This window comes from Polistes canadensis, unplaced genomic scaffold (assembly GCF_001313835.1).
Source record: "Polistes canadensis isolate GaletaPanama2010 unplaced genomic scaffold, ASM131383v1 scaffold_286, whole genome shotgun sequence".
In the NCBI taxonomy this organism is placed as follows: domain Eukaryota; kingdom Metazoa; phylum Arthropoda; class Insecta; order Hymenoptera; family Vespidae; genus Polistes; species Polistes canadensis.
In genome coordinates, this window is record NW_014569833.1 from 61,185 (window position 1) to 82,912 (window position 21,728).

Sequence of the window (21,728 nt, forward strand, 5' to 3'; positions counted from 1 at the left end):
GTTTTTTTTTTTTTTTTTAAATCAAATTTCAATATGCCAAATTATTGCTTATCGGTCAATTTCACTATATAATAAAAGAAATGAAAATTAATACTGAAGAGCATTCACAAGATGTAAAGTGCATCTTGTGGTGCATAAATAAAGCAAACCAAAAATAATGGAAAAAAAAGTCAAATAAAATCTAATTTCTTACTTTCCATTTTGTTGAATTCTATCATAAACTTCGTTATAACAGAGTACCTGTAACGATAAAATAAAAAATAATTAATAAATTATTAAAATAAAGGCAATTAATTAAAATAATAAACATATGTGTATTGACTAATGAAAATGAAATAGTGGACAAGACATTCTCTATAATACAAATAATTCATAAAATTAAAGTACATTCTATGTAATATATACCAGGTGTAGAAGTATGAAACCGGATATATATATGTTTAAGAAAATAAACTCAAAATAATACCTGCGCGTTAAATTTGAGAGGATTCTAGCTGCTTGCCGATTACTCGATGGCATAGAGCATGTAGAGATTACCAGGGTCACTGATTTGTGGTACCAAGGCATGATTTGGTGGTAGTACCGTGAAGCCCAAAAACATGAAGGTACGAACCAGCATAGCTAGACCATAACAACAAATAGGTTTAGACGGAAAATTTTTGTCAATGCAGAATGCTTCTACAGTTTCAAAGAAAGGAATTCGACAACTACCTCGATCTGATTTGTCTTTTCGGAGACAAACAATGATATTAGTAAAATGTAATGTTTCTTCGGCATATTCCAAAAGGGAAACAAATCCCTCCTTGGAACCCTCTGGTAGAAGGCAGCTTGGTACGCGAATGTAAAGACAGTTGCGCCATACTACAGTTTCCCACTCAACAGAGGTACTCTCTGTTAAGTGCAGCTTAAAGGTCAGGCGTACTGATTCACAATTTTTTACGGCTTTTAACAATTCATCCTCCTACAAAATATCATTAATATATTTATTAATGTAAACTATTAAAAGATATTAAATGATTGTTTTTATTTAATAGACATACTTGCACAATGTGGGAGCTCACAGAGAGCTGACTCTGCTTGATCCCCACGCCGCGGCTCTCTGTGTTGACTGTAGATACAGACAATGCGGCATGGGGCACATCAGGACCACCACAGAGGCCCCACACCCAGCGTTATACAGTAATGCTGGAGTGTCCTGGAACCGTCCTCCAGACTATCGTCCATACATTTACTTGACATTTCACTAGAAAAATCAGAAAACATTTTTATATATATGTATATACTTATAAATTTATCTGTTACAGACTATTACATTGAGCCAAGATCTACTTTTACGCACAAACTTTATATTCCTAATATACGTGGATATATTATAAAAGAAATGTTTACCATGATTTTGGAACCACTTCCAATGGCTTGGGTACCATTTTCAAAAATATATATATATATATAATTGAATTTACTAAGAAATAATAAAAAATGAAATTTATTAAACGCGATAAACGCGGAGTTTGCTATTAAAAATTCTTAGAATATTCCGAGGCGTTAAAAAGTTAGCTGTTTTAAAGACCAGAAAAACCGTGGTAAAATCAAACAGCGATATCGTGAATTGATTTCACCTCTTATAAGAGAACGGACATAAGGATAACTGGTAAATGACAAATAGATCGGTGAACATTCTCCATTTATAAAGATTCCGCGTAAATATACATACATATATACGTGAATAAAAGAACATTGTATGTGTGTGTGTATCGTGTCGTTGCTTTAAATTCAAACGTCATTAAAAACAGGCATCGAGCCAGCCAAACGCATAACCGTGTAAATACCTATACATATCTATTTATGTGTTGCATGTATGCATGCGTCCTATGTGCCGAGTCTAACTAAAGCTAAAGAAAATAAATGTACGAAGATGACGTTGTTTTCTTCTTCTCTATTACGAATTCAGCCAAAATTCTTTTAGCAATCCCCAGACAAAATGCTAAAAACAGTATTCCTAATTGAAACTGCTACGTTGTGTAATTCCGCATTTATCTATTATGTTATTTGTCTACGTCCTTCTCTCTTTTTATCTATGCCAAACAAAACTAGATACACATACACATAGTTAACTGATTAATTGATAATCAAAAAATACAAATAAAAAAGCAAGTATAACAATTATCAATAAAGGATGATAAAACGTTATCTGTCGCGACGACTTAATATATAAATAAAAAAATATCTGTATATAAAATGCAAACAAAGTGACCGTAAATTTAGACTCATACACATATGTATATATAACGTATACAATTGTGCTATATTAAAAAACGATTATATCGTGTTTTATTTCTGAAAATAATGATAAAATTGACGAGAGAAAAGTCATCGATAGATAAAGGCACCAAAAAATAAAAGAAAACAAAACAAAACAAGAAAAATGAATTATTATGCAAGATAACGAAAGAGGAAATTGATTTTATCGACTGACTGAAGTACGAACATTTGAAATAAAAATGAAAACAAAATCGTATTAACAAACGGAAAAGAGGAGAACTGTTATCAAAATATTTAAGTATACCTATGTGAATATTAATGCACGTAAATAATTGTATAAATATTCAGGTATAATTTTTGAGTAAGAATGGGGTTTATAACGAGCATCTAATTGTCGACTGCGAACAAGTCACGCGATAATAAAAGTGAATCAGCTTAAATTGTCAACTCGACTGTTGTAATATTCCACGTATCTTTAGTACACAGAAGCGTATACGTCGTATCTTTATTGCGATAAGCCATAAGCGATCATTTGTCTTGCAATCGAATGATGCAAGATAAAGATAACGACGCAAGTAGTTGTCCTTATGTCTCTTCACGTGCTTATATATTCACACATACATACGTATATATTTATGAATTCATATTTTAAATATGTTCCCCGAACTAAACAACCCTTTAATGTCTTTGATCAAATAAATTCAACTAGCTGAATGAACGAAGACAATAGGGATTATATAAGAACTGTTTATTATGAGAACTAACATCTCCCTTCCTCTTTGTCTTTCTCTTTTTAATCATTGGTAATCTCGTTATTCTTAGAAAATATTTATTGCATCTTCTCTAATATCGACCGAGTTCCACAAGAACACAAGTTTTATACGATATTGTATCTGATCAATAAATCGATTTTCTCAATATTATATTCTAAATAATCGGAATAGATTTTGTAAGTATAGAAAATATTAACCCAACGTCATCTTGCTTTCTTTTTTTTTGTCATTAAATCGCTTTTTTCTTTAAATATATATATATATGCGTGTAAAAATGATTATTATAAAAAAATATGAAGTTATTCCATAAATATATAGATCTAATTTATTTTTATAATTGAAAATTAAATATAACCGTTGGATCGGATATGGCGCGTTAAACGTGTATTTTAAGTTTATATATAAATTGATATTTTCTTTTTAAATTTAAACATCGTACAGATGACATTAGGAATATTATCTTATACAAAATGTATTTCTAATAATTGTTAATTAAATAGATTCATATCTATATGAATATATAAAGTGAGTTTAAAAGAGAGGAGATGTATCATATCGTGAAATAGCTTAGAATGATATCGAATAATATAAATTTGTCCTCATCAAGTTAAATAGAAAAAGAATATGAGAATGTACGTGAGCAGAGACACGTATGCTCAATGCTGATAGATATTGTGTTAAAAAGAAAAAATGAAATTGCCGCTGCACCTAACGGAATATTCATACATCAGATCCAAAACCGGTTTACCATCTGCAGGCAAACATTTTTCTTTCAATTGAAACTTCAACAAACTAATATTACTAACATTTTGTTATCAACAAATTATTTATACTATTAATCGAGATAAAACATTTCTCTGAAAAATGGTATATACATATATATGTGTGTATGTATGAAGTAAGGTATGCATGCATAATTTATTAATTTTTTTTAATGAGTTTTATGTATATGTATAATAAAAATCATATAATTTTAATAAATAATATACATATGCAGATATAATTTTTTTAAATATAATATAAAAAAATATATATAACAAATCATATAAAAGAAATCCCTTATTTTACTTCATCATAATTAGGTATAACTCAATTAATTTCTTTGTTTTACAGCGCATACACATACACACACAGCGCATACATTTTTTATCTTGGATCATGTATAGTATAAGAATATTAAATGTTACTAAATCCGGAAGTTCGTCACAACAATTAACAGATTAGCACGTATAACACACGTACACAAAAACACATACATATATAACATGTATATTGTAATTATTATTATTATTATTATCGATTTTCATATGGTATAATATTCATAAATAAGATTATATCATATCGAATTCCCATAAATCGTAGCTTTCTTTGAACTACATTCTCATACGAATGCGCATTACATTACACACAAACAAATACATATACACACACGCGCGTGTGATAATGTTCGATATATTAAACGATCGACATTTATATATAATAGTACTTAAAATTGTTCTCTTCTTTTTTAGACTTTATATCCTTATCGTTCATGGATTTTAAATTAAGTGTTCGATATCATTAAATTGATGAAATTTATAGGATAATATGGCGTCGACAATTTTATAAGGGTTTATTTGTATTAGAAAGTTGCACGACAAATTAAAAACATGACTACTCTTCTCTCTCTTTTCCTCTCTATAGTTAAAACAATTTTAAAGGTCGTAACCTATGATAAGAATAATTATCAGCAAGTATTCAATAAAATTTAATTAGATTCATTGTTGTATTGTATCAGAAATGATTACGTGATTATTTCAGATTTCGTTGATAATTAAAAAAAAAAAAAAAAAAAAAAAAAAAAAAAAAAGAAATCACGCCTTAGGTAATAGAAAATATATATATATTTAACGTAATATTATCCTATAAAAATTGTATTTTTTTTTATTTTTATTTTTATTTTTATGGGGGTTTTGTTTTTTTTTTTTTAACGTGGGTGCTAATTATATGATCAAGTTCACATTCGATCGTAAGTGCAGCACACAAAAAGAAAAAGTTTTGCGACCTTTGTAAAAAAGAAAAAAAGAAAGAATTAAAACGGTGGAACGTGGAACGATGCATATAAGAAAAAGAAAAAAATAGAAATCGTGATGTGTAAGATATATAAGATGGCGTCGGACACGAAAGCATAAAAGAAAAATGGCGCAATGGTAACGCGCTGAACTAGGCTTACTTCTTTTATCTATGATACTTACCAATTACTTGAAATTAAACTCGGCATTATTACACCTTTTTTACTACTTTTACAATGACTTAATAATAGACTGGAACTAATATTCATACTTCTTTCTTCGTATAATTTTGACGGTTTTTTAATCTACTTCACACGAGGAAATGTCCGCTTATTCAGCGACGCCAAGTAGAGTATTCCTATAACTGGCACAAGTTTTTCACTCTTCTCTGAGGAGCAGAACATCCGCTCGAACGTCCGAAACGTTACTAGAACAACTGGCGTTCTCGACGCTGTTCCATATTGTAATGTTGCGTCGCGTTATCGGCCTTGGCGTCTATGACGTCACTTATGCCTCAGCAAATGAAAATTCTGGAAAATATTTCCCCAAAGGCGCTTGCGTCCTACGTTTTTACTCGAAAGTATATACATATACTTTCCAGTATAGTAACTTTTTCAATACATGTATTTTTCTTTATTACAATCAAATTTAATGTGATTTTAATAGATTCCACTATAATTAATCTATTAATCATTGATATTATTTCAAAATGCACACACATTAAATTAATTATAGAGTAAATTTATTTATTTATATATTTTAACGTACAGCGTTCTTTTTGTATTGTTTTTTCCCTTTTTTTCTTTTTTATATAGCTTTTTAAAAAAAATAAAAATTACATTAAAGATATTAATAAATAAATAATACAATGATATAATTTTATTTTTTTATCTCCATTTCTTGTTCTATTGTAACTATATAATGGCGTATTGGATTTTTATAGCAAGCTAATAAATGCAAGTTCAAAAATTTTATTCATTTAGTTTGCGTTAATCCAGGGCTCAGAGAGTCGGAGGAATTATCTCATGATAAACTTAATATAATTTATTTTTTTTCTTTTTATGAAATTGTGAAGAAAATTTCAAATGCATATAATGCGTTTGTTTACACAATCTACAGTTAGTTCATATTCCTCTCAATACAGATATCACTAAATGCTCGTTAAATTGGAGTGTAGGTCAAGGCACGATGCGCTAGATCTTCATTTATCTCTACCATTTAGTTAACTAATGTTTAATCTTATACAAAATGGTTAGTTCTCTCCCCGTGATATATATAACAAAATAGGTGATACACGTAGGTTGCATTGGTTTCCTTTAAAGAGAAATTCTTTTATATGCATAATGCTATGATATGAAGGTTTCCAGAAGTAAAAGTTTAGAGAGTAGACTCAAGAGTAGACTATCAAAAATGAAATGTCAAATAACATCACGTACAAAATTAAGTAACTATTTATCCGCACATAACTTGACGGACAAAGTCTTCATAATTAATGTTACCCTGCGAGTCCTCGTGGCCAGCTAGTAACGTTTCGACTTCTTCGTCACTTAGTTTTTCACCTGCAGGGTAAGATGTAGATACCTGTTACATCCGCTTTTTTGTAAAAAGCTGACGATAATTACTATGAATATCAGAATTTGTAAGTAATTTTGTTAATTACCCAGCGTTGTTAGAAGATGTCTCAATTCGGCAGACGATATATAACCATTTCCATCTTTATCAAAATGACGTAGTCCTTCAATAAAATCATCGGCTGTGTCAGATGTACGGGATTTACTGATTGCTTGATAAATTGGTAAGAATACTTCGAAGCTAATTCGTTCATCTGGTTTATGCTGATGAGTAAATTTCTTAACATCCGATTCTGTAGGATTTTGTCCAAGGGCACGTAACGCATCTCCAATTTGAGCTACATGAATTTTTCCATCTCCACGGCTATCAAAGAGCTGAAATGCTTCCTGAAACTCTAAAATAAGTCGATGCACTCTTATTACTTCTGTAAGATTAAAAAGACTATTGTGTCCTAACAATATATGAATTATCATATAAACAATAGAAAAAAATGTTGAAAGTATATGATACTTTTGAATATTATAAAAAAACAAATTACCCTCCATGGATGACATCATCCTATTAGTCAACTCCTGATAACTGTAGCCATACATCTTGACTATTTTACTAAACTTAACGTATTGTCAAACTCACAATTAACTAATAAGAAGGTTCAACTACATCTAATACTCTTCTATCTGTTATTACTCAATAAACTGAAACCTTAATCATTTTACAAAAAGAATGTTACCAAAATAAAAAGAAAGGAAATAAAAGAAATCAGTTTTTGAAATGATCTTAAAATAGAGTATTTGATTATTGTATGAACTTTAAATTTTAAAAAGAAGAAGAGTTAACTAACTTAACACCAGAAGAGAATAGAATACGTTCGAACTTGATTAAATCCGCGAAGAAAATGAGAAAAGTTAGTAGGAATGATTTAACCAGAATCTGATCTTTAAAAGCAAGTCTTACAGCCTCTCGCTTTCAAAGATAGAACCATAAAAGGTAGTCCTCGATACGAGGAGTAGTAACCCGCCGTCTGTGCAAGCGGGGTGTGTCTAAAAAGGCAAGGATACTCTTGACCTGAATTAAAGATCGAGAATAAAAACCGAGTACCCCTCTTTAATCTCTCGACTTATTCGGAATACACCGTTCACTTACCCGCCAGCTGATCCTCCGAGTAAGATGCCTGGGAACACACAAACGACACATTTCAAGTTCTTATTTTTCTTCACTTTCTTTCATTTACCTAAATTCTATAAACTCGTAACAATATTTTACGATATAAAACTTACCATTTTGATTTTGTCGACTTTCTTTTTTATCTGGATTAACTCTAATCACTCGCGTTTTAATAACTAGGAAGATTACTTGACACTCAATCTGTCAACAGGCGGTGCCGAACTTTAGTTCTTTTCCATCGTTTCTCTATATGCAGCAGTAGCGTCACGTATGAACGATGACGTAGTCGCTCTTCCCACGAAACGGAAGTGACTCATGGATGGTTTCAATTTTTTTCTTATCTAATTTTTATTCTTTTCCTCTCTCTTATATATATTTCTTATAAAAAATAATATTCCTTTATCGATGAGTTTAAGATCGTTAGTGATCGAGCATGATTTTTAAAGGAGTTTTTTTATCCAAATTTTCGTTTCATTTCAATTTTGATTATGACGATCCCTGTAGAAATCAAGGACAATTGAATATACCGCCATCTGGTGATAACCAATCAGATGAGGATTTGTATAACGTCTAAGGCGGTTCTTTTGAATATCTTTTTCATTTCTTTTTTTTAACTTTTATTGTAAAATTAGCAATATTGAATTTATGTGTTGGTGGAAATGTCGGTATTTATTAGAGTGATAACTGTACAATAAGCACGTCATAATAATAACATAACATTGTAACATTAACAAACCTAATAATATACTATATATATGTATGTTAGTAAAGTTAACGATTTATATTTTATTGCAAACATATTATTTGATGAAATCTTTTGCAAATAACAATTCAATTGAATTAATATATTGTATATCACAGAAATATATATATATATATATATGTATTTCAATATCCAAATGTGCCGAATGTGAATAATGTTAAATATGTATTTATGTACAAGATAAATACGTATCTATCATTATTTTTAACATAAAAAAAAAAGAAAAGAATTATTAAGAAATGTATGTAATAATCTATACAACAATTTCAGAATATGCATATCCATTGATCGCATAAATATCAAAAACGTGCTGTTAATTATATACGTTATATAAAAATCGTTTATGTGTGAAGATTTTAGTGAAATTTCTACCAAAACTTTGTTTTTGATGAAAATCCACTTTAAGAAGTTTAAAATTTGACGTATAACATCATCATCATTAACATCGTTATCATGTAGTTTCTCTCTCTCTCTCTCTATCTCTCTCACTAGTGTTTAGAACCGCTACAAAATGATCATCAATTCGATATGTATAATATATACGCGCTTAAAGATAATACAACATATATGTCCATATAAGTTGGTACAATGTTTTTTTCTCTTATAACCCATGAAGATTGTCGATAATATTAGTTCGAAATTGTACTATTCCTGCACATCAGATCACTATATATACATATATGTATGATGTATATTCATATATATATGCATACTTGTGTATCATAGCTTCGTGTAAAATATACATAACATACTCATATCATAATCAACGATTATAATACGTCCTCATAAGTATATCCTACGAGAATATCATTTATCATATCATTTTATGAATCTTCAATGATGTTTTTGTATCTTCAATAAACGAACTCCTAAATCATTTATTCGTATTGTGCTTTTTTATGATACTATACATAATGAAGTATACCGTGGACCATTTCGCGCTTATTCTTCAATATAATTTCCGTATGTATAATACATATATGTATATATACGATGTAAATGTGATTTTCTATATCATCTTTTTTTTTTTTAATAATATTTCAATAAAATACGTTCAACGTATTTATACAATAACGATATAAAAATACAAATATTTTGAAATAACTAATTATAATAAGTTAACAAGAACGAAAAATTGTTTATCAAGCCAAGTCTTGATAAACAATTGTGCCATTTTAAGTAAAAGTGCACGTACAATACGATTGGTCCACTCACAGCATAAATGATGTAAATACATACATTATGTGTATCTTTCCTTTTTATAGATCTCAGTATGTGTAAGTGCTTTATTCAACTTTCAATAACAGAACTTTATTTGATCTTTCAATATTCATGATGCCACTGATCCATCTCAAAAATATATTATTCCGATCCGTTTCCATGAAGAAGCGTACATATTGCATTTTTAAGATTAATATTTGGTGTAAAAGTGGTATCATGTAACGGCTCGTTCGTCATCGGACTTGTATATTTTCCACATAAAAACCATTCGTTTATGGCTGCTCTTTCATATGTAAATCCATCTAAGAACGTAATATATATTCGATGTAATATTAATATTTCATTTTAAATGAATATTTATAAAGATATTTATACCTGAACATTGAACTGGTTCTTTCATAATCTCATGAGTTATAGGACACAGAAATTCATGGGGTATTTCCGTTTCATCTGGTATTTCCACCGCGTTAGTGTCTTCTCTTTTTAACCAGTATAACTGTCTTTTGAATATTTCTACCGTCTTTAAAAATCAAGTATAATATATATATATATATTTTTGTTTAATTCATAAATCATACAACGTTGATATTTTTGTAATACATCGGAATAAAAATTTGCATATACCTCCTCGTCATTTTCTAGGTCAAGTTTAATTAATAATTCATTAACTGGAATATTCAGTAACTGTCGTCCCGTTAAAACCGATGTTTGAGCTCTCTTCATTAATTTCAATAATCCTATTTCGTTCAACCACTTCAAAGTGTCATCGACTTTCCAATCAGCTAACTAAAATACAATATATTCCTCATATGAAATTTGTGCAAATTGAGAGTATGTAAATACATGAATCATCTTTTATACCTTTTTTCTATTATGTTTCAAGCTATCGATCAATATACTTTGAGAGACCAATTGATGAGGTATCCTCCACACTAAAACAGCTTTGTCTAATGCACCTAAAATAGAATATGATTATAAGTGTATAACTGTTAATTTGTCTATAATTACATACTAGATGAATGATAAATGACGCTAAAAAAAAATGAACATACCAGTAATGAATAAAGATGTATCTTCGGAAAATGCACATGACGTCACCAGACTTTCGTGATCCTCGAGTACATACAAACAAGCTCCGGAAAACTGTGGAATATATTTGCATGTATATTTTTGCTCTTATATTTAATTATATAATTATATGTGGTGTGCCCCGATATCCCAAATTATGAATACTCAAACTTTGGTTTGAGTTGGGTTAGGATTCCAAAAGTTAATCAAAACAAGTATATTTGGATATCCGTTATTTCGGAACCCGATTTTTAATTCAAAACATCATTTTAAGGGGTACATACTGATCCAATAAATAGCAGTCAGCAATAAATATACACACTTACAACGCTCCATATGCGTGCAGTCCTATCGGTAGCAACGCTTCCTAAAATTTCTCCATGAATCGGAGAGAATCGTACGTCCATGACGTTACCACCATGCCCAGTCAAAGTTCTTTTTTCTTTGAAACTAATATTAGAGTCACTTGTTCCAATACCATCTGCGGAATCATGTTCCTTGTTGGAAATTATTAATTGCCATAATTTCACAAGAGAATCGTTACCACATGTCGCTAATAGATATGTCTGTTTGTTATTATTCAAATTAGAATCTCCTCCTGTAAAAATTCAAATAGAAATGTCAAATGAAAAGTTACATTATATCTACTTTATTAATAATCTTTTATTATTAACAGGTAAATACTAGCGCCTGTAGAACCAGTCGGACTAAAATCGCATCCTTGAACCCCTAAGTCGTGTGCTTCGTCACAAACTAGTAAAGCTTGTTCGGATTTTTCATTAAGAATATCGAATAATCTCCATGTACCCTCGTTGCAAGCTGTTACCAAATAACGGGAGTCGTGGGTAAATGCTATTGATGTAATAGCATCAGCATGACCTTCGAAAATTCTGCAAGATTGTCTTTAGTTACACGTTAGTATATTTGCATTAATATTAAATAGATAGGCGATACATATCAAGAAATATCCAATTGTTAATCCTTTTTAAATAAACATACTGTAAATGTTGCATACTATCCATATCCCATAACGTAGTTTTTTCATCATCTCCAGCTGTTGCTATCTTGGTACCATCTGGAGACCAACGACAAACACGAAGACCTGATCCAGAATTAACGAACGATCCTCTTGCATGTCCACCATTCTATGATCGTCATGATCACGTTATTTAATAAAGTGGATATAAATATTGAATGAAATAACAAAATTTAGATTACCTCAGTATTCCAAACTATCGTGGTCCCGTCCAATGAACAGGAAGCAAGCATCGTACCACAAGGACTAAATTCTACATAATTCACGCTGTACTTATGACCGTCCAAAGGACTAAAAGATTTCTCTTGAAATCTCATATCTTCCTCGTCTTCCTCATTTTTTTCAATACTCCATATACGTACTAATTTATCCCTAAATTATAATAAATTTAGATTACCAAGAAAATATTTGTCTTCGAGATATACGTCAAATATTCATCAACAAACCCTGAACCAGAAGCTATCAAATTATTCCCGTAAAAAGCAACGCCATTGACCGCTCCACCATGATCATCCATCCTTTGAATTAGTTTCACTTCATTTCCGAAGGATTCTGCGTTCTGTACTACATCTTGTTCGTGTACAGCATTCTAATAAATAAAAAAACAAAAGAAATAAAGAATCATTGCGTGACATCAAACATCGTGTGGTCTGTCTTCGCACGTTAAACAACTTTGTACCTACCTTATCACGTTCGCTTAATAATAACTTTGGAGCACCATGTCGTATAAGTTCAGAATCGATAGTTAGGTTTCCTGTTAGGTCCCACACAATAACTGACTTATCGTTAGAACCTAAAGAATGAAAGCATTGTATTATGGTTCAGTTTATATTTTATTTATACGTTAAAATTAAAAATGAAAAAATCACCAGTTGCTAAAAGATTTCCATCCCTTGAGAATGCGCAGCATGCAACGTATCTGTTGTGTCTCGCTAACACGCTACATATTTTTCCTGTGTTCTATAATCATATAAATTTATTAATTCTATAGGTGTGTGTATATGTGTGCGCGCGTGAGTAGATATATTGCATTAGATATTTATTATATATATAAATTTACCGTTTCCCAAATTATTGCTGTTTTATCAAGACCACTACTAGCAATGTATAATCCGTTGGAACTAAATTTTACGCAAGTTAAGGCACTGCTGTGCTTTTCCATTACCCTGTAAAGATTTATAGTGGCAGAATTTGGCTGAACTTCGCATTTATCTTGAATCACAATGACTTCCCATAGTTTCACGTTGTGATCATTGCCACAGGTAACCAACTGATAAACTTTGGTAAATGGTTCGTTACCTGTACACCATATACACACATATATTTTAGATATAAGAATGAAGATTCTTTTGACTACTGTAAACAAAAAATAATAAGTATACGTATGCACATATTATATACCGACCTGTTATTTCTTGTGAAATTGAAAAATCACACGACACTACACCAAGATCGTGAGCATCGTCTACCGAGGCAAACACGGTTACTGATTGACTATTATTGGACACGCTAGAATCGATCATTTCGGCAGTGGAGAATAAATTCATAACGCCAAATGTACATGTTGTTAATAGCCAGTTTGAATCTGGTGTAAAACATACTCCTTGTACGGCACTTTCGTGTTTCTGAAATGATCTGTGAAAAGAACAAATACAATTGTTAAAAAGTAATGATAATATGATCATATTATTATTATCATTAAGAAAGTCATTTTGTAATTATGAATATATACATAAAACCTTGCCTGATCAAAGTACGATGAATCAAATCCCAAAGACAAATCTGTCCGTTATCACCAGCTGTTACTAGCAACGTTGAATCCTGTGAAAATCTGCTAACTCTTACGGATTCACCACCAACTTGTACCATCGTGTGTATCTTCATTCCCGTCTTTAAAAAAAATACGATATATTACAGATTTATAAACAGTTTGATTTTTATAGAATGTGAACATTTTTTAAAGTGAACAAAAAAGCTCAAATTTTAAGATTTGTATTTACAGTTACACAGGATAATTATAAAATTGAACTATACATTTATTATCAGTGGTTGTCAAAGTTCCGGCACCCACGGACTTATTCACAAGGGTGCCATGATATATTACACAATAATTTCATAATTTTCATTCCATTTGTGATTTCATATATGATATCTTACCCTTAAATTCCATAACAATGTGGTACCATCTATACTAGAAGAAGCTAGCATAGTTGATTGTGGGCTAACTTTGACCGAAGTCACCCCATATTTATGACCTAAAAGTGGAGAAAAGAAAGCTTCGACGTAGCCCGTACCTTGCTGCCATTCCCAAACTCTTACACGTTTATCCCTAATAAATGATATAAAAAATCTCATTATTATTTATAAATATATATATAATAATAAAATGATTATTTTTCTATTCGCTATATTAAAAAACGTATACTACTATATTTAAGCATAAGTATCGATGAAAAGTTGACTACTATTTACCCCGATCCAGTTACTAGGATACAATCGCCAGCAAAATCAACGCTATTTACGTCGCTTGTATGAATCGTTAGGGTTTGTAGAGCTTGTACGTCCTCGATCATGGCAGTCATTGTTATTTCTTCGAGACGGGATTATTACCTTGAATACAAAATTTTCAAAATTATATTATTACACCTATTTCTCTTATATTTTATTTTATTCCAATTTCTTTTTAGTTTTCCTTTAAACATTTTGAATTTCATAAAAACTGATGATACGTATACGCGTACTTAATATTTTTATTCATTATTATTATTATTGTTAATTATTAATTAATATATTTTATTATATTTAGCGTTTCTCCAGAAAATGTTGACAGTACTGATCCACACGCGTTGAACGATGCGTTATGATAATATCAAATAATTTTCTGGCATCTATTCATTCCGAGTAAATGTGTGTAAATATGTATGTGTACGTATACTACACATACATATTTCGTGAATTATTAAAAGAAGGAAAAATCAATTTTGTTCGAGAAGTATACGCGAAATAGTATAGCTATGAAAGATACTTAAATTATGTCGTACGAAAATCTTTCGGTAAAATTATTCGAAATTTCATTGAAATTTTATTTATTCTTTTTTTTTTCTACACTAAAATACTTTCTATACCAACGTAATCATTATTGGAAATATAATATTTGCAATGAAATATGCACGTCTATTATTAAAAACAATATTGTTTATTATAATTAAACAATTAACTAGAGAAAAAAGAAAATATTAGAAATTAAAATTTATTATAATTTCTCATAACGTTATATTAAAATTGTTCCTTAAATTATCGGTAATTATATTCGTAATATTAATAATTATTTATACATTAATAAGAGAGATAATTAAATTCAATGAAAAGAAGAAGAAATGTTTGTACATTTTTTTACTTAAAAAAATGAAAAATAATAATTTTCAATTGTTGAAAGCTAACATTCACTAATCTTGTAATATTGTTAAGATTTTTAAATTTTATTAACAATTAATAAAAGACTGTCGATAATATTATTTTAATATACATATTAATGAAATAATTAAAATTAAAAAAATAATAATTCTATTAAAAAGATCATAAAATGTTTCTAATGACCTTTAACCTTAACACTTCGAAAGATTCACGAGCGTATACTTACTCGTATATTTCAATAATGAATGAGAATGTATTCGACTATCAGTTCTACAGGTGGGAGGCATAATAAAGTATTTCAGCTAAAGACTTTCAAAGTTTCGATCCTTGTCATTTTGTTATCATTATTAAAGACAAGAAAAATATAATAAAATAAAATAAAATATAAACGATATTACAGATATTTAAAAAGTATGGTTAATATATGCATACATACATATATTTATATAAAATTGAAGAAAATATTTTATACAATTGAATTATTATTCATTTTTGTTTTTTTTTATTGCTGGTTCTATTTAAATGAATTGTACATAGCAACTTGTATAACACACAACGCATACATTTACTATGTCAATAATATACCGCTGACGTGTAACATGTAAAATATCGATCGATAATTATGCACATTAATTTTCTTTGGCAAATTATTTAGCTTTATGAAATAATAAATTTAATTATTGTCGGAAAATGAACCGTTAGATAATGCTTGTTATTTCAACATCTAAATAAACATTGATCCTATATTACCGATCAAATTTTTAATAATAATAAAACAAAATTACGATAATACTAATGTTAATAATATTAGGGTGAACCAAACCAAAAATTTTGTTCGTGCATTTATTGTGTAGAAACTTTACTTTGAAATTGCATAATGGGATTGTTGTTTTTGTAAAATTTATACTTTGGAAATATTAATTAAAAAGAACGCACGAATTTTTGGTTCACCCTAATAATAATAATAATAATAATAATAATAATAATAATAATAATAATAATAATAATAATAATAATAATACATAAGAATAATAAGAAAAAGATTTATTCCATTAAAATGTTATTAATAATATTTTAAATAATACTCACAAATAGAAAAGGCACATGTTGCAGACACTAGAGAGAAAAAGTGAAATATTTCGTTGCTCGTTATTAATGAACTTTAATAACGTTCATTGTCACAAACAAATAATCATCTTACATCGTGTTCTAGACGAAATGATAGAATTCTGTTATTTATTGCAACCAATCAAAAAAGTTAGGCCCGTAATGAACACTGGAAAAAGAACAAGACACCCCGAAGAGGGCATCTGTCACAATGAAGTTTTAACGTTAAACGCATGTCCACGTCGAGTCCAAACCTAATCGATAATACAGAGGAGGAAATAGTAACAAAGAATACAGGAGTAACAAGATCTAAGTACCGTTCTGCTCGAAATTCACCTTCAGACTGGCCCGTTATCCTCTGTGAAAGTTGTTTTATTCAATGTTGTTTATATGATTTTCCAAAAAAAGAAATCCTATTTATTATGAATATTATTCCCTTTATACACATGCATAACATTTGGGAGATCATATAAAAAACATTTAATAAAAGAAGTTTCATAAAGGACATCGACCCAGTTCAACGGTTGATTTCGACGGTGCTCCGAACATATACTCAGTGATTCTAAATTGCAATACACATGTTTTTCGATTAATTAACAATTATTTTAATACTCTAATGCACTCATCTTCTATTACAGGAAAATTTTACCCTTGAAGTCATCACTGCATAGGGGTGTTAAAATAATTACATGAAAATAAAGATATTCGTCGTATTTCAATATCGTACGAAACATACATTTTTTAAATATACACTGCATTTTATGAATGCAGACCTCTCACACGTACACGGGTATTTCAAATGGTTAGATTTAACTGCAAACCTTTTAGATTTTCTTCTATTTGAACGCCTTAAATGACTGCTTTTTAAAATATATGTATAAATGCATTTCTGTATTCTTTGATAGTATTGTACCGTCATAACTGCATTCTTTAATTGTATTGCACCATCATAATTGCATTCTTTGCTCATCGCATTAAATACCTACTATCGCCCACTGGTGATCCCGGTAGAAACTAAAATGCAACTGGATATATAAAAAAGGGAACTTTTGAGCTTCTATATACTTCTGTATTCTTTGCTTCAGGTGTTGGTAAATTTTCAAATTGTTGCATTGTTATTGTATACAAATTTTTCAAGGATTTTAAAATTTATTTTACATATATGCACATGATTGTAATATTTTGTAATATTGATACTTTATAATTTTTGATTGATTGGAAATATTTGTATGTAACGCCATAATAGTAATTTCTCAAATGTTTTTATTCATTCTTCTGTACTCTTATACTTTATTACACCGCATCTATTGCATTTGTTTTTTTTAATTTGTATATTTCCATGGTGCGCACGTGCGTACATAACTGCGAATGTTTTACTTGTGTAAGTTTATAACTACATATCATTCGAAATGACAGCTGAGGAACATCATCATCAACAACAAAGCTATTGGACGAAAACTTTGGAGTGCAGGTGGAAAAAGTTTTTTTCTCAGCTAACTTTTAATTGATAAGAATTGAAAATAGGAATCTAATGCCTTTCGGTAGTAAACCTGAGTGTGTTAATTGTGGGACTCGGGAAACACCACTTTGGCACTCAACCGAATCCGGTAATCTATGCAATGAATGTCTTGAGAAAAAAAGATCTACCCAGGGTAATGGTGAAACGAAAAATGAGGAAGACGACAAAAGTGGAATCTTAAAACCAATTAGACGAAGTACGAGGATCACGAGGTATTGTAACTCAAAACCGAGTGCTCCACATAAGATTGTACCAAAGGGTAAAGGCAGGAGAAACCTGTTTAAAAAAACGGTATAATTTCATCCATTCATATTCTATTCATTTAATTAATTATCCTATATTTTTCTTCTTTTGTTCTTTTTTCTTTATAAGCAAGCTTTGTAAGTATATATTTTTTCGTTGTATTTAGCCAGTGAAAGCTCCGACCGCCACTGCAACTCCTGTTACAAGCAATTTTGTATTCTATAAAGGTACTTATTTTCAAGTTGGAGATATAGTTTCGATGCAAGATATAGACGGTGGCATTTATTATGCTCAAATACGTGGATTACTTACTGATCAGTATTGCGAGAAGAGTGCTGCTGTGACTTGGTTATTGCCAACTACTGCAAGGTATCAGGATTTTGTATCATCATGTATTGGTTTTCCATATTGAAAGAGAAATTATCAATTGTAGTCCACCTCCGGAAGAAGGATTTTCTCCAGAAACTTATATCGTTGGACCTGAGGAAGATTTACCACGAAAATTGGAATGTATGGAATTTGTTATGCATGCTCCATCCGATTACTATAAACTTAAAAATACTCCCTATCCACCACCATTATTGGAAAAAGGGGTTGGATATGTTTGGACAACTTTGAGGAATGAGATTAATATGTTTAAAAAATGATGATATTATTAGATCTTATATATTAGATAGATTTTATTTATTCTATTATTAAGAAGAAATAATTATCTGTTAATATAAATATAATTACCTTTTGATTTTGTAATGTTCCTTTTTTTGCTCTTAATCTTATTTCGTTAAACAAAGTTACTTATGTAGTTAAGATAAAAATTTAAGATATGTCAGAGAAATGTTTATTAAATATATTTTTATTACATTATAACATAAATGTTTAATGTTTTTAATAATATTATAAAGGGTTGTGTGTGTTTTTAATAAACAAAATATAAGTATATATTACTATGAATAATGGGAGAAATGCAATAGTTGGTATGTAATAACATAGAATTAGTGTACCTTCAGAACTATACAGAAACAGTATTGAACAGTTTGTATTTCCCAAAAATATAGGGATTAACTGCTTGTTCTCTTTGTATATTGTATAATACAAAATTTCAATATACTTTTCGAATCTCTTAACATTTATGAGACAATTTCATTTCAGTCTTCGATAGAAATTTGTCTGGAAATTCGATCAATTCATATTATCTTTCTTTGTCAAAAGTATTGTTCAGAGTGCAAAGAAGATAATTATTTAAATAGTTTTTATACACTTTAACTCTGATATCGTTGAGACGAAGTGCACGAGGTGTTGGGCAATATTGGTGCATTTTCATTCACTCGAAGGGAAGGAAAGATAATCCTTGAAGTGGTATCGCTTGTACTTGGGATGGCAGAAGAAAGTAGTCAGCTGGGAGCCAACGACGTAATGGATGGTCAGAATTTGAGATCTTTTATTGCTTGTGGTAAGTCAGGTAGCTTCATATCCTTTATTTGTTGAGGAATATTCATATTCTTCACCGCTGATACGGCACGCGCTGGCGCAGCTGTGATTCCCGCCTGCACACATTATATGGATGGACAAAATGGAATATGGGCAAATGCTTGGGATTAATAGATAGCAATTCATTTCTAGGAATGAAGACAAGTAATAATAAATAGCTACACAATACATACTTTTATTTATGGATTATTGCGACGTATACAATTGCAATAAGGCACTGTCATGGAGCAGACATATATAAACAATAGTATTATCATGCGTGTTATGAACGGCGTTTGTATGAAGCTATGAAAAAGACGACTTATTTTTGAAATTCTTAGTAACGAAGAAAAAGAAGAAAGACCAAAAAAATGATAAAAAAGATAGAAGAAATCACAGACAATTATACATAGGACTGAATTTATTTAAAGTGGCCAGATTGTCTACTGCTGATTTACTTAAGGAGGGGGCCCCAGAAGGACAAACGGACGAGGTGAGCAAGATCGTCCTGATCTGTAAGTCCCCTAAAATTGATGTTAGGTTGATCAGTCCTACCACCACATGAAACTGCTTTACGGAGCATACCAAACATGCATAGCTAGCAATCGACAAATTGCTACAAATAATTAACTATTTGAAGCTTGGTTAATATGTGGCATTTATCTTGTTATTCCGCACTTATTCATTGACTTATTCTATTAAATATATATATACATACTCAAATTTTAACAAAATAAAGGACAGTTATGAACATTAAATCATTAAATACAATACAAAGTTCAAAGTAAACTGAGAGAATCAATTAATCTATAAGTCTGTAACAAATTAAACTTTTTTTTAATTAAATATCATTGATATTGATTACTAATAAAATATATATTCTAATATTTCATTGAATTCAGAACACAAATATGGAATATTCATAAGAAATGATATAAAAATGATATATATTTCCTATCTTATATTAAATTAAAAAGCATTATGCAGTAACACTATGTTATCGTATTATTTGCAATAAGCAATTGTTTAATAATATTTAAGCGAAAAACTATAAAAATTAAATATAATAGATATTATAATAGTAGAACTTACCTCTTGTTTTTCCAATTTGTTTTGATCCTCTATTCTAGTGAGTATTTCAGTCATATTAGTTTCTAATACCATACCACCCATCACTAATTCATTAAGAATATAATGGACTTTATCGACATGAAATATAAGATCTAGTTCGCACACATTTTCAAAACATTTGTCCAATGTTTCCACAAAAACTTGTATCAAATCTAGAATACCAAGTTCTGATTCAGAACTGTCAACGCAAAATACAAAATAAAGGGTGGCATAGTGACGATAAATCAATTTATAATCAGATCCTCCTATTAGGCTACCACCTTCCAAAAAGTTGCAAACATTATCGTCTCTTTTCGATACAAGTTGAAATGTCTCTTTAATGATCTGTTGTTGCATATCTTCATTCTAAAAAGTTCAATCAATAATAATGTGAATATAATCTAGGAACTGATAAATTAATCTTTAATCTAGAAAATATCTATATATACTTACGAAGTATTGATAAAACTTTGAAAGACGTGGCTTTCCGTGGTTATTAAAAACCAAAATAGCCTTAATCATGATGACAAAGTTGATCAATTATTTTTTTTTAATTACATATATATTATTATAGACAATAGATTATATATAAGAATGTACAATCGTTGTATATACGTGGAAAAGATTACAATCGAAGATTATTAGACAATAGGAACATTATTCATCCACATTTATTGAAGTTATACTTCTTTTATAATTCAATTTCAATTAGAATATTTATTATACTATAATATTTTTAAACTTGAACTTTTCACAAAACTATAATTTTTTCATAACGTTAATTAATCCTGATTATAATCTGTACCAAATGGAAATATTTTGACCATAAATATATATACGTATATTATTATTATTATTATTATTATTATTATTATTATTATTATTTAATGATTTAATGATTTATCACTGAACTTTAAACCGTGTAGAACACGACAGATAAAATATAAACTACAAGTAT

General features: G+C 29.6%; 5 protein-coding genes across 7 annotated transcripts; 1 reads left to right on the forward strand and 4 right to left on the reverse strand.

Annotated features, from left to right (window-relative positions):
• Positions 1-1,132, reverse strand: LOC106791112 (ornithine decarboxylase antizyme 1). The gene is made up of 4 exons (XM_014756507.1): positions 1,073-1,132; positions 712-961; positions 467-621; positions 1-240 (listed from the first exon to the last, which is right to left on the reverse strand). The coding sequence occupies exons 1-3, from the start codon at positions 1,130-1,132 to the stop codon at positions 506-508; spliced, it is 426 nt and encodes a 141-aa protein (XP_014611993.1). The 3' UTR covers positions 1-240; positions 467-505.
• A 4,862-nt stretch (positions 1,133-5,994) lies between these two features.
• LOC106791118 (myosin-2 essential light chain) lies at positions 5,995-8,098 on the reverse strand. 2 transcript variants are annotated; one of them, XM_014756521.1, is made up of 5 exons: positions 7,936-8,098; positions 7,802-7,829; positions 6,747-7,052; positions 6,523-6,645; positions 5,995-6,400 (listed from the first exon to the last, which is right to left on the reverse strand). In XM_014756521.1, exons 1-4 carry the CDS (start codon positions 7,936-7,938, stop codon positions 6,539-6,541), a joined length of 444 nt encoding a protein of 147 aa, XP_014612007.1. In that variant the 5' UTR covers positions 7,939-8,098; the 3' UTR covers positions 5,995-6,400; positions 6,523-6,538. The 2 variants fall into 2 exon arrangements, with proteins under 2 accessions (XP_014612007.1, XP_014612006.1); XM_014756520.1 differs by having other exon boundaries at positions 5,995-6,645.
• A 1,506-nt stretch (positions 8,099-9,604) lies between these two features.
• Positions 9,605-16,795, reverse strand: LOC106791119 (WD repeat, SAM and U-box domain-containing protein 1-like). Its single transcript, XM_014756522.1, has 19 exons — positions 16,526-16,795; positions 16,414-16,440; positions 14,383-14,520; positions 14,068-14,239; positions 13,655-13,800; positions 13,316-13,545; positions 12,971-13,209; positions 12,780-12,870; positions 12,594-12,703; positions 12,357-12,499; positions 12,093-12,282; positions 11,874-12,019; positions 11,559-11,764; positions 11,201-11,472; positions 10,859-10,949; positions 10,668-10,762; positions 10,431-10,592; positions 10,182-10,326; positions 9,605-10,108 (listed from the first exon to the last, which is right to left on the reverse strand). The coding sequence occupies exons 3-19, from the start codon at positions 14,490-14,492 to the stop codon at positions 9,948-9,950; spliced, it is 2,709 nt and encodes a 902-aa protein (XP_014612008.1). The 5' UTR covers positions 14,493-14,520; positions 16,414-16,440; positions 16,526-16,795; the 3' UTR covers positions 9,605-9,947.
• A 714-nt stretch (positions 16,796-17,509) lies between these two features.
• Positions 17,510-19,317, forward strand: LOC106791121 (GATA zinc finger domain-containing protein 1). Its single transcript, XM_014756524.1, has 4 exons — positions 17,510-17,902; positions 17,977-18,241; positions 18,360-18,562; positions 18,627-19,317. Exons 1-4 carry the CDS (start codon positions 17,841-17,843, stop codon positions 18,838-18,840), a joined length of 744 nt encoding a protein of 247 aa, XP_014612010.1. The 5' UTR covers positions 17,510-17,840; the 3' UTR covers positions 18,841-19,317.
• LOC106791122 (AP-3 complex subunit sigma-2) lies at positions 19,024-21,600 on the reverse strand. Of its 2 annotated transcripts, none has more exons than XM_014756526.1 (3): positions 21,224-21,600; positions 20,753-21,136; positions 19,024-19,737 (listed from the first exon to the last, which is right to left on the reverse strand). In XM_014756526.1, the coding sequence occupies exons 1-3, from the start codon at positions 21,290-21,292 to the stop codon at positions 19,615-19,617; spliced, it is 576 nt and encodes a 191-aa protein (XP_014612012.1). In that variant the 5' UTR covers positions 21,293-21,600; the 3' UTR covers positions 19,024-19,614. The 2 variants fall into 2 exon arrangements, with proteins under 2 accessions (XP_014612012.1, XP_014612013.1); XM_014756527.1 differs by lacking the exon at positions 19,024-19,737 and adding an exon at positions 19,841-20,184.
• Between the last annotated feature and the right edge of the window lie 128 nt (positions 21,601-21,728).